Below are 17,130 nucleotides of genomic sequence, written 5' to 3' on the forward strand. Positions count from 1 at the left end.
CTGATGCTCGGTTTTACGTTCTACTAGAACATGTTTATATTCTTCAACATTAAAAAACAACAAAATTACTGTCATACTGTCTGTCTAATTATACAGCCGTCTTAAAACCTTTTGTTTCAGCGTCTGTCTTGGGCCAGGGGCCCAGGGTCCAAACGGTTAGGACTGTGCCCAGCCATTATATTACATTACATATTGAATATACAGTGGCAACAAAAAAGTAAGTGAACCCTTTGAAATTACCTATTTTTCTACATAAATTTGTGATAAAATGTCATCTGATCTGCATCTAAGTAAATATAGACAAACACAATGTGCTTAACCTAATATCACACGAACAATTATAATATTTCATGTCTTTATTGGACACATCCATTAAACATTCATAGTTCTAATGGAAAAAGTAAGTGAACCCTTAGGCCAATGACTCCATCAAGACCTAATTGGAGTCAGGAGTTAGCAAACCTGGTTCATATCAGCAGATGCTCCTTGTGAATAGCCAACTCAAGTAGTTTGAGTGTTTTTATTGGTCAAAGTAGCTCTACATCTTACTCAAACCTTGTTTCATTGATTGGACTCCAGGTTTGCTAACTCTTCACTCAAATTAGATTGTGATGGAGTCTTTAATATCAGGGTTCACTTACTATCAATGTTTCATGGATGTTTTCAATAAAGACATGAAATATTATAATTGTTTGTGTGATATTAGGTTAAGCATTTTGTGTTTGTCCATTCTTGGGATTTAGATGCAGAGCAAATCACATTTTATGGAAAAATGTATACAGAAAACTTTCATTTCATTTTAAAGGGTTCATATACTTTTTCTTACTACTGTATGTGAATTTGAATCACTATGTACACTTTTATATCTAACAGACAAAGTGACACAAATGTCTCACTTCACCTGATCTGATCGGTGTGATCACCATGAATGCAGAGCAGCATCTGTTGTACAGGTTTTTTTAATCTCCTAAACTGCAATAATGAAGACCAGTCCCTCCACATGTTCCCAGCGGTCCATTGTGCTCACTATCAATACAAAACATGCACATACACTCACAAATCATAACTGTCACACGTCATTTCCTCCTGCATCCAGCACTGCAGTCCTTCTGAGTCTTTCTTTAACTTGGAGGAACTCCGGCCCCTCCCGCTGTTGTCCCTCGTCTCTCTCCAGCTGTGGGGCAAATGAAAATAGACTAAAACATTCAGACTTTATGTAAAACCACAGTAAATAAGCACAAATATGTCTGGAGCTATTTTCTTAAATTAAAAGCCTGGAAGATCCACACACTCAAGGCAGATTCTTTTAAATGGTCTTAACAATTCTCTTTATACACTGTTGTTATAGTTTATTTAACTAGAGCATTCAGAAAGCATTAATACAAGTGTTTAGCAGATCAATGCTTTCTGAAGGCCCAGACTGGACTTGTGTGTCTGAAACGACGTCTACACTGCCCTCCACTGGCTGACTTTAGAACAACATGATGCTCCACATAGTGCACCAATGTCAATCTTCTGTCAGCATTTTTATACGCCATAGTAATTTATGCCCTCAGAATAATTTAATTTAATGTCACTCAGTATAATGACTTGTTCGTCAGACATGACAAGATCTTTTGTGAAAAAACAGAGCATGCCATAAACCTCTTCTAGCCTCTGCTGTCTTTTCAGCAGCTCCTGATGAAGTGGTGATGTGTTCTTCTTCGCCTCCTCCTGATCACTTCTTGCCTTCCTCCTTTGTTCCCACCTCCTCTTTTCTAAAGCCCTCTGGAGTTCAGTTTTTCCTTCTTGAGACACTCTCCTGACAGAAACACAGAAGGACTTTATGATACAATGAAAGTGAAGTGTGAGTGCTTGCGAGTGTCTGGTTATTTTCCAACCTCTTGTGGGTCATCCGCAGTTCTTTGTGCAGCTCCTGGTGGCTCTTGGAGGCCGTTAAAGGATTGAGAGGTTTTTGAGGTCTGATGAGATTACTGCCCTCCTCCTCACTCTGTAGTTGGGACAGAGGAGCCTGAGGCTCTGAGTATCGCTCTGGCTGTACAGTTTGGTGTGTCTGCATCACTGAGGCTAAAGAAAAAAAACATATAGTATATATTTTTAGTAGTCACCACTGCAGCAGGTTAAATTTCAGTGTTATAAACACAATATAGTAGCTCTGCTGAAAGACACGACCCAAAACTGACCCAAGACCATATTTATACAGGAAAAAGTGGTTCAACCTATATAGGGTTACCCCCTACAACCTCCAGATTGTATCAAAAATCCTATTCTTATGTCACATGTCAACGACTGAACCCACCTGGACAACTAAGAAAGCTCCATCAGTATATGGATAATATCAAATGTAACTGAATACACCAGGAAATGTTCGCTGAGATAAACTTGAAATGTCCTGAGAACCTGGAGGTCGCAGTTCACCTGCAGTTGTGATGTTGAGGAGGGCATCAAACCCTAAATCAAAGCTCAGAGAGCATTGTCATTGTGTAAGATGTTGTTCCATATCCCATCAAACTATATTATGTGGTAATGTCTCCCATCCCCCTGTGTTTTTATATTATATATTATATTATATGTTGTTTATTTTATTTTTTATTTTTTTATGTATGTGGTATATACATAATTATTATTATTTTTAATATTATTATTATTGCTATTACTATTATTATTATTATTATTATTTAATTAGTTATTTTATTTATTCTTGTTTATTTGTTTTCTCTCGTTAGCGCTTCTTGCTTTGTTTGCCTATTTATTTTCATTGTGTGATGCATATAAATGAGCCATGTTATATATTTTTATATATATGTCGTAGCATCTGCCCCTCATCCACATACACACACGCACACACACACACACACACACACACATACACCTGTGATGCCTCTGTGCAAATAGTTGTTCGTTGTTGTTTGCGCTGTATGTCTACTGTCTCTACTTGTGGTCCACATGGTGTAGTGTATTTGTCTCTCATGTCACCTTGTTTGTTACGTCATTTCACCAATAAAAAAAAAAAAAAAGAAAAAGCTCAGAGAGCAGGGGCAGAACCCATGGTTTTGATTTTTGGAGAAAGAAGTGATCGTATTAGGACAAGCAGATGGATCTTGCTGAGAAAGAGGACACAATAGACGCCCACCTATACTGGCAATCTGACTGCACCTGGCTCATGACTACACTGTAAACCAAGAACAAGTTCATGGCTTTTTAACTTACACTGTGTCATCAATATGCATTGCAGACGCTGCATCTCTCAACTCCGCCTTTTCATTAATACTGCACTATAACTTCCTTTGATATTTGATATTTTAAAGAATATTTTATCAGCTTGCTTTCAATTTTAACATTTTATATTTGAATGTACTTTTATATTCTTTCTCAAATATTTTATCAGCTCGTTTTCAGTCTTAAAATGTTATATTTGAATGTCATTTCATATAGGTCTCTTTCTAATGCTTTTAATGTTTTGTTTAAATCACTTTGAATTGCCCTGTTGTTGAAAGGTGCTATACAAATACATTTTCCTTGCCTTGCTTACTTGCATATCTTGCATTTTCATCTACTTTACTCTACATAGGACCATAATTTACTAAATGAACATCATACTCAATACTCTGGGAAGAAACAGGTGCAGACAAAAATGCCTCTGAATTGACCTACAAGCTGGAAGTTGGGGTAGCCAGGTCACAACCTTTATCAAATTAGAGGAACAGTACACTAACATGTGTTTCTGAGAAACACATTTTAGGGAAAAAGTAGCCAGTATCAAACACTTCCTATAATTTTTTATCAACAGTGTCTGACAATTTAATCTGTGGTTTCATGATTTGCGCTTGACATCAGTCATCCAATCAATTATATGAGATAAGCAGTTGTGATTGGCCTACTCAGGGCCAGTCTGTCTGGAAATCTGTCTGAATGGGAGAGTGACCAGACTCAGTTGCCAGAGCAAATAAAACACAATCTCTGCAGATTTGTTTGGTTTTCAGACTACAGGCTGAATTGAAGAAGACTTGAAACAGTGATTGAGAACATAAACTCATTGCTGGAACATGTTGGTACGTGAAGTGAGACGAAAATTATGTACTAAGCTTCCGGTCGGGAAGCAAAGTTTAAAAAGAATAGAACAAAAACTAAGGCCCTAGAATAAATAAAAACAAACACTGGACATTGCAAAAAGATAAGTCTATCGCCAGGTCAGTCATTAAAGTTTACTGAGTTAATAATTCTATAATAATTCAATCAGGTTTCTTCTTCTTTTGCAACTGGTATAGTCGCCCCTTACTGGCTATTAGAAAGAATGCAGATTAAAGGCATTTTTTGCAGTGGCTTCACTTTTCACACCCGCAGGCTACGTCCACTTCTCTTATACACTCTTTCATCTTTCCACAATAATGAATGCATGTGTAGAGGTCCTGTGTGTGGATGTGTATTTTTGGCCTATGTGTGTGGAGAGAGAAAAAAATTCCCAAAGGGGATTAATGAAGTACTTCTTCTTCTTAAAAATTTAAACCTTTGCCTTTGTAGGTTTTGTTGGCCAGTGAATGCTAAAACACAGACTAACAGCACAGGAAGAGAAGTAACACAAAAGCTCATCAAGTAGAGCTGTCGCAACAAAACCCCAGGGTGTGAAACGAACAAGGGTGTGTTTTGTTGCTTATGGATTAATCAGATTCTGTTGTTCCTCCTTTCAAAGGAACACAGTCTTGCTTTTTAAACACACTTTACAGACCTGAATGTTGAATGTCAGTAGACAAATGGTTTATTGACAGCCACATAACAGTCTATTGACTTAAACAAATTCTGGCTGACCCCTTTACTCTTTAATGACAGTTTGAATCAATAAAAATGCTTCTGCAGCAAACACTACACTGACCACGTAGATATAGAACGGACTCACAACCACCCCTGCTGCCCCTGCACAGCCTCTTCCCTGAATCACAAACAATAAGAGTCGAACAGCTTACCCTCAATTATATATCATAGTGATAATTATAATAAGGATAGTTCGATTTCTCACCAGACCCGTTCAGGTGCTTCTCTGGAGAATGTTGGAGATCTTTCTGTCAACAGAAACACATAATGAAGTGTCAACAATAATAAAATCAGAATCCATATTGTTTTCATTAAACATAAGTAAGTATGAAGAACAGAAAAGTCAACAATCTAAAGTATTTAAAAAATATATACAAATATACACAGTTGAAACAATATGTACAAATATGGAAATACAGGTACATCTTAATACATTAGAATATGATGGAAAAGTCTATTTCCAGTAGTTCAAGTCAAACAGCCCCAACCAAGTATTGAGTGCATATAGATGGACATACTTGTCAGAGGCCAACATTTCCATATTAAATATACTTTTTAAAGACATGAAATGTTTCATTATGTGTGTAATGGATCTATATAATGTGTTATTTCCACAAATTTGAATTACCGGCAATAAACTTTTCTATCATATTCTAATTTATTGAGATGCATCTGTATTTAAATGAGGGAAGGAGCTGTGTAAACAGGAGTGTGCAAGTACACAGTATTAATATTTGCAATGTGCAATATAAGGTCAGAATAAAATACGTATATCTCATTGTTATTCTCAAACAGTGTTGTTGAAGCTTCTTTGAAAGTGTATTTTTATAAGCTACTAATTATTTCACCCAGAAGATGTTGAACTACACTAATGTTACTCGAGGGAGAAATTGATTTGGTTAACTTAGAAAAAAAAGCAGTTCAATTAACTTTCTGAAAATAAATTATCTAAATATCATAACTGTACAATACAAAAAGTCACATGTCAGTAGGAAATACCCCTCAGTTGAGCTTATTGCAATACAATGCCCACTTGTTTACAAATCATACATGAACCAAAAATCAATAAAACAAAACACCCAACTATTCTTGGGAAAGAGCAGGAAATTCAGCTTCGGTTTTATAAACAGTGTCATTCGGAAAGACACCTGCCTGGGTAGTCTGTTGCACCACGCAGAATGACTCAGTTATGATAGGATATGATAAGATATTCCTTTATTAGTCCAACAAATGGGGAATTTACAGTGTTACAGCAGCAAAATTTACAACAAAAATAGAAAGAAGCAACAATAAAATAATAATAACTAGAAACAAACAATATCAACAAGAAATATAAAACGTATTAACGCTTTCAACAATAAGAAATATAAAATAAGGGAACAATATACAACATAGACAGACCAACAGTTGAAATTGCACTATTACACAGAGGAAAATATTTCCATTGCACAGTGGAATGGTAATATAGTATATATATATAATATATGAAGAAGCCCTTGGCCCCTGCTGTGGCCCCTGTGTCAAATCAATAATAAAATGATCAATTTATAACGATGAATGATGGAACAATTCTTACCTATTTTTTTTTCAAACAATATGTCATTGTACAAAAAATGAACCCAGAATGTGTACATTGTATAATAGTTGAATTGTGCAATAAAAGCTTATATATATATATATTATATATATATATATATATATATATATATATATATATAGAAAGATCATTCTCACTGTGCTCCACTTTCAAAATAAAAAAGTAATTGTGCACAAAAATGAGAAATGTCATTGTCATACAAAAGTAGTTGTTATTGTTGGTGAGTCTCATTGTTTCAATGTATTTGTATCTTCCAAATATACTTAAATTAGATTTTTAAATAACCTAAGATAAAGGATTTGAATGCTCAAATATTATCTTTGGCATTTTTTATTGTGCCCCTCTGATTAAACACTGGCCCCTGCTTGGCCCCCACGGTAAAATTGGTCTAGAACCGCCACTGTATACCTGATTGAAGTAATGAATACATTGATATTGCACATTATGTGTACATTATAGTGCAAATATAGTCAGCTAGTTAGCTAGATAACTTCTAAAATGGCATGCAACAATTTCTCTGCACAGTGGTAAATACATTTTGGGAGGTTCTATCCATGATGACGCTGTCACTCTGTCGCAGTTAGCTCTGAGCAATGCTCGCCCTTTTGCACATAAAGGTGAAAGGTGAAGCGTGTGGTGGCTGGTGGCTGCTGTCTGTGAATGCATTGCCTCAGCATGACTTCAAACAGGTCAAGATAAAAGAAAAAGTGAATTTAACTATGGTCAAGAAGCAAGAGTATAAAAAAAACCCAATTCCTTTTCCTTTTATAGCCCAATAACTTCACACAAAGAAAAATGGTAAAAAGGGTCCTTTAACCACAAGAATCACCATGCAAATATGGATTTTACTTTAACTATTAACAAGCTACTGTAATACATGAAATGTAGTTCCTCTAGTTTTGTCATTTAGATATCTCTCCCATCACTGTACCGACTAATCCCTATGATATATCGAAATTTAAATATATATATACATGAGGGTAGAAATAGAGTGACACTCGAAACAGATAAAATCTCTCAGTCGGTCACACATTCAGTTTCATGCAAATGGCAGTGAGGGTTGCGAGCAGCACAAAGCCGTATTATGATGCTGACAGACAAATGAAGTGTCAGCTCTAGTTCCACATGTGCAGTGAAGCGAGTGCCCTTACTGGTGAGGCGCTGGGCTGCCACCTCATTAATGACGAGGATCAAACAAAACACAGTTTGATTCCCACTGAGATTCTCATTTGCTGGAGTCTGAGCAGGATTAATAGTCAAGACAAGAATTATTTCCCCCGTGGGACTGCTGAATAGAGAGATTCTTCCTGTTTTTGTTGTTCGATGAACATTTCAGCGCAGAAAAAGGTGGCAGGGTATACTTTTCTATCTACCACGGTTACAGCGAGAATATTGATCCACATACATGTTACATAATGTTTGCTGCAGCCTTGGCATCAGTTGCAATTCAGATGAACTGTGTCTGAGCATCAACAGACCCAAAAAAACGACTCAATGTGGTCAATAACATGTATGCAATATTAAGATGAAATAAAGATTGAAAATAACATCAGAATCACAATAAAAGTGCAATCTCGATGAGGCATTTTAATGACAACTCTGCGACTGGCTGCAGTTTGGTTAATGAGGGAAGAGTCATGCTGTTTGGCTAAAGCTCACACAGTGGATATTGTGTGGGGAAGAATTAATTGGACATGACGGGGTAAACACTCTCTAAGGCCCGTTCTCCAGTGTTGGCAAGGTTTTATTTTATTGGATAAGGACCTGTGTTTGGTTCAAGCACTCGCTGTCTCTGGGAAATGAAAGGTAGAGATAACAGTGACGGATAAACCTACCACAGGTAAACTATAAAGCTCTGCCACACAAAAGCTTAACCGTGATCAAGAATACACACCGTATTTATGGTGACACAGAACTGAAACAGTTGGTTGTTCATTATCTTCCAGCCTCTTAATCTTCTCAAAACACACAGTGCATGCCAAGAAAGTATTTTTGCCACATGCATGCTTCTGCTGGATTATCTTAACGTGACTTGAGTAATGATACACGTCTCACAGAGAAAGACAGCAGCAAATGTGGAATAAAAATCGACAAATTTACCTTCTTTCCATGGGTGACTCCCATGTCCTCAGTATGAGTCCAGATTTAGTTTCTTCACAAACACCTCCTGGGCTCACAGTGGACAGACTTGCAATAATAATTTGAGGTTACTCTCTCTCTCTGTCTCTCTCTCTCTACTTCAGCAGCCAAGAACGCCAGAGAGGAAACTGTTCAGTGTTTGGACCAATGATGATTCTCCCTGGGAAGCAGCAACCAAGTGGAAGACAAACCCTGGAGAACAGGCCAAAAGTGCTGTAAGAATATTTGTGAAAGGAGGTAACTAAGTACATCCACTCAAGTACTGCATGTAAAGTACACTGCATTGTTTAAAATCCAAACAGTGGTTCCTAACCTCTTTAGTTTGTGACCCTTTGTCTAGTTTAACCCCTCGAGACCCAGAGAGGTCAAATTTTTTAATATTTCACACAGCTTTCTTTAAAGTCTAAATCTAAATTTAGAAGGATAAAAGAAAGAACTGAAAGATAAAATATAAGATAAAAGAGGGCAGATTGCAACAACTTGAGCACCTGGTCAAAGGTCACATATTATGATATTATTATAAATATTTATTGTTGTTTTTTTTATTGAAATTCTTCTCTATCTTTGCTGCTGTAATACTGGAAACTTCCCTTTTTTGGGACTAATAAAGGAATATCTTTTCTAATCTTATAATTATAGTGCAATTATTATGTCTTTTTGATTATAAAGCAACTGAAAGTATCAAAACAACCGAATGAAGAAATGCGTACAGCCCGTATTCAGCAACTGTGCCAGCTTGCATTTTATATATTGTTTTATAATTTTATGTGTCGTTGTGTTTTAATTCTGTTTTAATTGTCTTATGTTCCCCTTTTTTCTGTAAAGCACTTTAAGATTTTATCTGTGAAAAGTGCTCTATAAATAAACTTTACATATTTTTATTTATTTACACTTACTTACTTCCTTACTTACTCACTTACTTACTAATACTTACTTACTTACTTACTTATTTACTTACTGACTTACTTACTTACTTACTTACTCATACTTACTCACTTACTAACTTATACTTATTTATATTTACTTGCTTACTCATACTTAGTTACTTACTTACTTATACCTACTTACTTACTTCTACTTACTTACTTACTTACTTACTTACTTAATTACTAATACTTATTTAGTTACTTATACTTATTTACTTACTTACACTTACTTATACTTAATTTTACTTACTTACTTACTTACTTACTGACTTATACTTACTTACTTAGTCACTTAATTACTTATACTTATTTATACTTACTTACTTACTTACTTACTCATACTTATGTACTTACTTATACTTACTTACTCACTTACTTACTTATACTTATTTATACTTATTTACTTAAACTTACTTACTAACTTACTTACTCATACTTATGTACTTACTTATACTTACTTACTCACTTACTTACTTATACTTATTTATACTTATTTACTTAAACTTACTTACTAACTTACTTACTCACTTACTTACTTATACTTACTTACTTACTTATACTTACTTATGCTTTCTTACTTATACTTACTTTTACTTACTTACTTACTTACTTACTTATACTTGCTTCTACTTACTTACTTACTTGCTTAGTTAGTTAGTTACTTACTTACTTACTTACTTTGAATGAGCCATCAGGACTTCTGTAAAGTTGTGATGTCACAACTATTATATATAAAGTGTTGCAGGAATGATTCCTAAAACCCTGAAATGAGTAAGCATTTTTGCACTTCCGGTGGTCAGGTATATTTGAACAATAAAGCATGAAAATAAAGTTTTGTCGAAAACTAAAATGAATAAGTATGACCATGAAAATGTGCATAATATTTCCCCTTTAAATGATACATTATCCTCTAGCTTCCAGCAGGCAGAACAAATATTGTTAATGTATCCCCCCTTGGCATTTTTTTTTCATAGCCCACCAATAATAAATAGGTCCACAGCATCCAGTCACCTTGTTTAATGTTTTAAATTCCTTTTATTCTTTGAATTTAACATTGTTTTAACTATTAACAGCACTATAGTCAAGTTCAGTAAAGTTTTATTTACACAGCCCAGAATCACTATGACAAATTTACCTCAGTTGCCTTTACAGTCTGTACAAAATCCTTAAATCCTTTATTTTGGGATGAGGAAAGAAAATGAAGAAATTTCCAGGAAGAGCGAAAGAGGAGAGATCTGTCTTCCCGGATGAACAAGTGTAATGCTTTTATATACACAGCAGAAAGAAGCAGCATTAAAACTACAATGTAGAGTAACACAATGCAATAAAAAGTTTAAAACATAATAAGGCAAATATAGTAAATATAGTACAAAGAGGTCATTTCTGAGTTTTATAAAAAGTGAAAAACTTCTTAAGTTGCCCCATTTTTCTTCCCAAAGGTCCTTTAAGGTTTCTCTGTGGCAGGATCTCCGTCAGTTGGCGTCTTTGGGAAACAGCCGCCCACCTCTACTATTTCAGGCCATTTTTCATAAATGTTGGTTTTGTTATCATTAACAGTTTTCTGGCAGGTGAACAAGAAAAGAAGACATTTGTATGCCATCAATTATCATCATTTTTAAATGTTTTTTACTTTAAGCGTGTTTTAAAATAGACAGTCTTTTCTGTCACAAATAGAACAGGCTCACTCACCTTCTCAAACAGGCTTTTGTTTTCTGTCCCTGCTCTTCCTGCAAACACCCAGTTATCTCTGAGTTTCACTGACTTGATCAAAGTGCTTCCCATTCCAGTGAACACCTCCCTCATTTCCTTTGTCATTCTGCCACAAAGTAGAAGAAAAGGGTTGTGTTGTGTCATATGAAACTGTTTTAGCTGTTAAATCGTTAAGATTTGGACTTACTTTGCTGTCACATCATCAAACGAGGCCACCAAGACAATTCTTCCGGGTTTTATCTTCTGTAAGTATGCCAGGATGTCTTCTTTCTCTTTGTTAGAGTAATTAAAACCAGCAAACACACAGTATTATTTAAATGTTTCAATAAACTTTAAATTGAATTCAACATAAATAGATAAACAAAACCTCTTACTTCCAACTTTCATATTAAGGTAGCCAAATTTTTCCACAGTTCCATTTTCCCCTGAGGTGGAAAAAACACCAAAACCAACACATATTTAGATACAGAGGCCAATTTTTCTGATGAAAAAAGTAATCACTTTTTCAAGTTGTATCACAAAATAACGAGGGAAGAACTCCTTATATGGGCCAAATCAACAGAAACAAGACGAGTCAAAGCTGAGCAGCCCTTTAAAAATCCTCTTAAGATCCTCTCCTCAACTTTTCTGGGGCTTTTGATCATATTATGATCTTCATCATCAGATGGAGCTCCCACAATTGTTATGAAAGTGAAGAAGTTAAAATCAAGTATCTGCTTCTGGACCTGAAAAGTGAGGCTGATGTGGAAGTGCCTTAAACCTGCATTCTCTCTAATGCCCAGCAGGGAGCGACTATACTGGTTGCAAAAGAAGTCAGTTTGTATGCAAGTCAATAGAAAAGCAATGCTACTTCTTACTTGATTTAATACATCAGTAAACATTCTCATAATGAGTTAATGCTCTCATTCGCTAGTTTCCAGTCTTCTTCATTACAGCGTGACGGTCATTTAGCAAACTATGATCCAATTTAGAGTAAAATGGACGATAAAGCAGACATCACAGTGACTGCTTACACAATTTTTTATACAATCTATAGTTAACCCTCTATGGTACAGTGTTGCCCTCAGGCAACATACCCATTTTTCGCCCGTCAAATTTCTACAATGCATCTTTTTGAGTGATGCGATATTTTGAAAGAAGAGGGAAGAGTATAGGGAAGCAATGCTTTAATTTGTCACATGACCCCCAGGAGGCCATATTGAAACCCTATTTTGCAGACTTTTCCAAAGGAAACAGCTTTGCTATTTTGCGCCACAATAAGCTCTCAAAATGTCATTTCCTGGCCCTTTTCCATCTGGAAAAAAATATAATCCTACTGATAGTTGAGTAAACCTTAACCTTTTGATAGTTTCATGCAATTTATTTTCTAATTAAATATTGGAAACTTGTTAAAATGCAACTGAACTTAGACTGTTCAAGACATTTCATGTCAATGGTTCAATGTTGCCTACAGGCAACATTCAGACAAGAAACAGGTTAAAAAAGGTATTTTTATGAAGTTTTTAAATTTAAAATGTTTTGTATTGTATCCTGTTGAAACTACTGAATCTTTTACACGTGATTATTAAATAAATTATGTTCAAATTATGTATAAATTATGTTTTAAAAAAACAACACTTTTTCAATTATTATGGTACAATGCCTACAAGCAACAAACCCCAAAAACTTCCCCCCCCAAAAAAATTATAAATTTTCTTCAAATGACGTTTATTTTGTCTATTTTAAGACTGGTATCACAATGCCTACCATAGAGGGTTAAAAAATATTTTATATAAGCACTTTAAGGACTTTTTTCACCATTTCATCTGCTATGAAGCTCGTGTTATATGACTAAAAGCTCCAGTTTGGCAAATGAATAGATTATTATATAAACTGCCATTTCTAAGTTCAAAACTATTGACAATTTTAATCTTAAAAAGAATGTTTAAATTATTTCCAGGACTCTACAAAAGAGTACTTTTACTCACCATTTATTGTCACAATGTTCAGTCCTGGTCCCACATTGTTGAACACATGACTCATAATGCTGTTGAGATACTAATAAGGTTGAGTTTCACACAGTCACACACATTTCCATCCTCAGTTAATTGAGGTACCACATATAAAACACGCACATTTTATCCTCAAAACAGATTTTTGGTCCGATAACATTAGCTGCTCCGCTGGTGATGTGTAAGGCGAAATGGTCCGGCGGGCAGACTCTGGAGAGGCCACACTTTGGCCGAGGTGTTGGTGTTGGTGTTGCTGAAAAAGCAGGAAGTAAATAATTTCAGGAAGTCGCACATACAGCTGATGTGGAAGTCCTGTAATGTTAGAAATATGAGTTCTACCAGGATTGAATTTACCCGTATTGATTTCTGGTTTGATTTGATCTCCATCATTAAACCCTAGAATAAAAGAATGGAGGCAGTATTATTACACAGAGGCAAATAAAACTGAATGAGAAGAGGTAGATCAGGATTTATGATGTAAGTAGAAATGAGCTCACCAAAAGTATTCCTTGCTTTCTCCTGTACATCAAATGAATTGATGGCAATCCCCCAGGTTATTAGGAGGACGACAATTACAGCAACAAGGTTCAAAACAGCTGTCAACCACAAAGAGGAGACGGATGAAGATTGGCAGACGTACAACCAAAGCAACCTGCTTTTGAACTAAAGTGAAATCTCACCTCGATTTCTCATATCTGCAATAAATCAGAGAGCTTCTGGAAGAGCTTGAGACCTCTGAAATACACTTCAAGTATTTCCTGTCAAAAAAAAGTGTTGTAGATAGAGCAGATCTTTGCTGTCATCTCATCTGTGAACACTCTCCGTGATAATTCCTACAACCCTGCCTTGTGGGAAGGTTATTTGGATATGCAGAGTAATGTCTCCTCCTCCTTGTGCCACATACAAACCAGGATATGGGTCTTATATGCACACACACATGATTAAGTTTCTCTCTTTTATTATGTCAAATATGGGACACTGCCCACCAGTAACAGATACTGTTAGTTGTTAACAATGCGTTCTGCAAACAACAGGCTGTGTTTAGCTGCTGTGCAAACAAGTGTCTGAAACCTGAAGACAGAATGACACAAAGAGGAGAGAAAAAAAGGGCCACAAGCTTCGTATTTCAAATTGGATGTGTAAATGAAAAAAAAAAAGAAATTGATGAATGACTCAGGGATTCTTTAAAGTTTTCTATTTGTATGTAAATTTTAGTAAATTCCCTTTGATGGAAGACTGGAGTTATCTGTATGAAACTGCTGATATACAAGAAATGCTACAGACTATAGAATAATAAAAAATAAATTAAATAAAACTAAACCGCCTCACTTTTTTATCAGGTGACAGTTCATGCGAATTTTAAACATTGAGTTTCATGAGGAACAATTTGCTGCAAAACTATATTCACTATGGTAAACTAATACACACACACACACACACACACACACGCACACACACATACATTAGTCCAATTTTCTCTGCATACTATTGTTTATCTGCTCCCCTTCATTTTTTGTTATAGATACAGAAACAATGAAGGTTTCTTTCAGCTTCCAATCAAAGTTTAAAAAACCTATACTAATGATGATAATATATATAAAAAACATGAATATAAATCAAAATAACAACAAATACTGATGACAGTAATAACAGTTTTTTTTTTTTTTTAATTTTATCTTTATTGAGGCCAACAGGTTACATACAACATAGGATATTTTCCCTTCTTAAAAAAAAAACATAATTTCTCTTATATGTACAGGTTCCTGATATAATAACAGTTTTAAGATTTAAAAAAAAATCCTCAAAGTATTCAACATTGGTGTTATTTGGTCTATTAGAATATTTTCACATAGCACATAGCATGAAGAAACCATCTATCCATACTGTTGTATATTGTCAAATTGTTCTCAATGTATTTATTCTTGACTAAAGATCTCTTTATTGTCTGCCGTTCATATGTGAAGTTGTAAGAGGATTTGTTAGCACTTATGTTATTCACCTCGACTGTAGTAACTGATTTAATTTTACGTTTTGCTTGCCTGACTTCATATATGTATTTTATTTTATTTTTTTACAGTACATGTTTACACTTGTTTTATTATTTTCATTTTTTAATTTATGTACTTATTGCATCTAATATACCCTGAAGAATTTTTGGGTGGAAATGTGTTGCTTAGCCACGATTCAGAATTTTTACCTCCCAATCTGTCTCTGATACTAAAGTAAGAAAAGCTTATGATCAGAATATGAAAATGCTCTTGTATGAGGCTCTTTGTTTTGATTGACAACTTGGCCTGTCCTTGAACAGACCCTGATATTTTTATTTATTTATTCTTTTTACTTCAACATCATCTTCTCCATCAAGTTTATTGACCCGGCTCGCCTTATTTTCTCTTCATTATTTAAAAACTTCACTAAAAGCAAATAAATAAGCATAAATAGGCACAACATCTGCCAAGAAATTAAACATGCAATAGAATCGGATGAGGAATCATTTTATCATTGTAGCCTTATCTCACCTGTGTTTATAGAGGTTGATGTCACTGAGATTAAAAGCTGTTTTTCAAAGGAAGCCTGGCTCAGAGGGAGTTGGAGTTATTGCAGCAAACACAACATACATGGGCCAATATGGTTTTTCTGTCAAGGCATACGGCATTTAAGTCCATATTTCTGATGGATGGACATCACTGTTAACACAAGAGTTAATCATGGCTGACGTTCACATGGTAAAAGGCGTGATAATCCTTGAGAGCACAGGCCAAGCCCTCGTGTCAGTAAGCATCTGCCCTGCTGATCCTGGAACAGTGGCTGAGTCCGAGCTTTCACCTGCCTGGAGGCATCTAAACTGAAATAGCATTTCCCTGCAGGCAGTAATGAACTGATGTTATTACTGTTATTAAAGTATAACTGTGGCCAGATCATAATAAGCTCCTAATTTATCCATCAAGAAACACCAGAGTAGCTGATTAGAGGATATTAAAGGCTCTTTGTGGTTGTATTTTGACAAATAAACCACACAGATCGCTGACAAATTACAGGAAAACCAACACAAGAACAGATTCAGTGCACCACATGAACATAAAAAATAATAGTACAAACAAATTATGAATCAGGGCTCAAGACTGTCATCATAAACCCTGTTTGCATTTTAATATAATTAACCAACTAACTGCCACTTGAAGGTCTGGGGCCTGACAGCTGCACAGTCAGCAATCCAGCTTTGATGATCATAAATTATGCTTATAATAATAATAATCATAATAATAATACAGACAAAAGAGCACACAGATGCTGACATGACAATATAATCTCACAAAAAAAGCAAACAAGGGTCAAAAGAAAGTTTTCTAGTTTTATATGATCCAACTCTTCGCTGCATTTTTCCATTTTATGTTGTGTTTGTAAATGTTTGTAGTCATTCTTTTTCCAAAGGATATCGTTTATTTTCTTTTTCTTAGGTTTCCCTTCATTATTTTTTTTAGGATTCATTCTTTCTTGATTGCGCTTTAAAAATATTTATATATAAATATTTTACCCAACAGCATAATTGCATTTAGTATCCAGGGACAATTTCCATCCAGAACCCTTAACATGCTGTTTAAAAGTGTCAAATTAAAATACTAAGTGGCCTCAGCCACAGTAATTATGTTTACTGAGAGAATGAAAGAACAAAAACCTGAAAGCTTGTTTCATATTAGCATCAATGTGTGCCTTAACATTAGATGTTGCTTAGAAACAGTGAATGCTATTTAAAATGCTTCCGTCTGACATCAGAACTCTCCTGTAAAAACTCATTATTGCAAAGAAACCACTTCTCATTCACCGGTGGGGGTGGGGGAGAAGTTGCCAATACAAAAATATGACTTAGGGACCTCACAAACATACTCCATTTATTTAACAGTCTTATAGAAAAGCCTCCATATTCTGACATGGTTCGATCGTGTCTTAATTCATTATT

At 35.1% G+C, this 17,130-nt stretch overlaps 2 protein-coding genes across 3 annotated transcripts; both read right to left on the bottom strand.

Moving 5' to 3' along the window:
* Positions 1 to 11: 11 nt before the first annotated feature.
* Positions 12 to 8,639, bottom strand: LOC131968380 (actin-associated protein FAM107A). Of its 2 annotated transcripts, XM_059329214.1 has the most exons (5): positions 8,507 to 8,639; positions 5,015 to 5,057; positions 1,881 to 2,067; positions 1,645 to 1,801; positions 12 to 1,174 (listed from the first exon to the last, which is right to left on the bottom strand). In XM_059329214.1, exons 1-5 carry the CDS (start codon positions 8,528 to 8,530, stop codon positions 1,070 to 1,072), a joined length of 516 nt encoding a protein of 171 aa, XP_059185197.1. In that variant the 5' UTR covers positions 8,531 to 8,639; the 3' UTR covers positions 12 to 1,069. The 2 variants fall into 2 exon arrangements, with proteins under 2 accessions (XP_059185197.1, XP_059185195.1); XM_059329212.1 differs by lacking the exon at positions 12 to 1,174 and having other exon boundaries at positions 1,413 to 1,801.
* Positions 8,640 to 10,915: 2,276 nt separating this feature from the next.
* si:dkeyp-67f1.2 (uncharacterized protein LOC556106 homolog) lies at positions 10,916 to 13,865 on the bottom strand. Its single transcript, XM_059330312.1, has 9 exons — positions 13,853 to 13,865; positions 13,670 to 13,768; positions 13,527 to 13,568; positions 13,296 to 13,425; positions 13,149 to 13,207; positions 11,556 to 11,606; positions 11,369 to 11,453; positions 11,161 to 11,287; positions 10,916 to 11,032 (listed from the first exon to the last, which is right to left on the bottom strand). Exons 1-9 carry the CDS (start codon positions 13,863 to 13,865, stop codon positions 10,916 to 10,918), a joined length of 723 nt encoding a protein of 240 aa, XP_059186295.1.
* Positions 13,866 to 17,130: the final 3,265 nt, after the last annotated feature.

The sequence above is a fragment of the Centropristis striata genome, chromosome 3 (genome assembly GCF_030273125.1).
Source record: "Centropristis striata isolate RG_2023a ecotype Rhode Island chromosome 3, C.striata_1.0, whole genome shotgun sequence".
NCBI lineage: Eukaryota > Metazoa > Chordata > Actinopteri > Perciformes > Serranidae > Centropristis > Centropristis striata.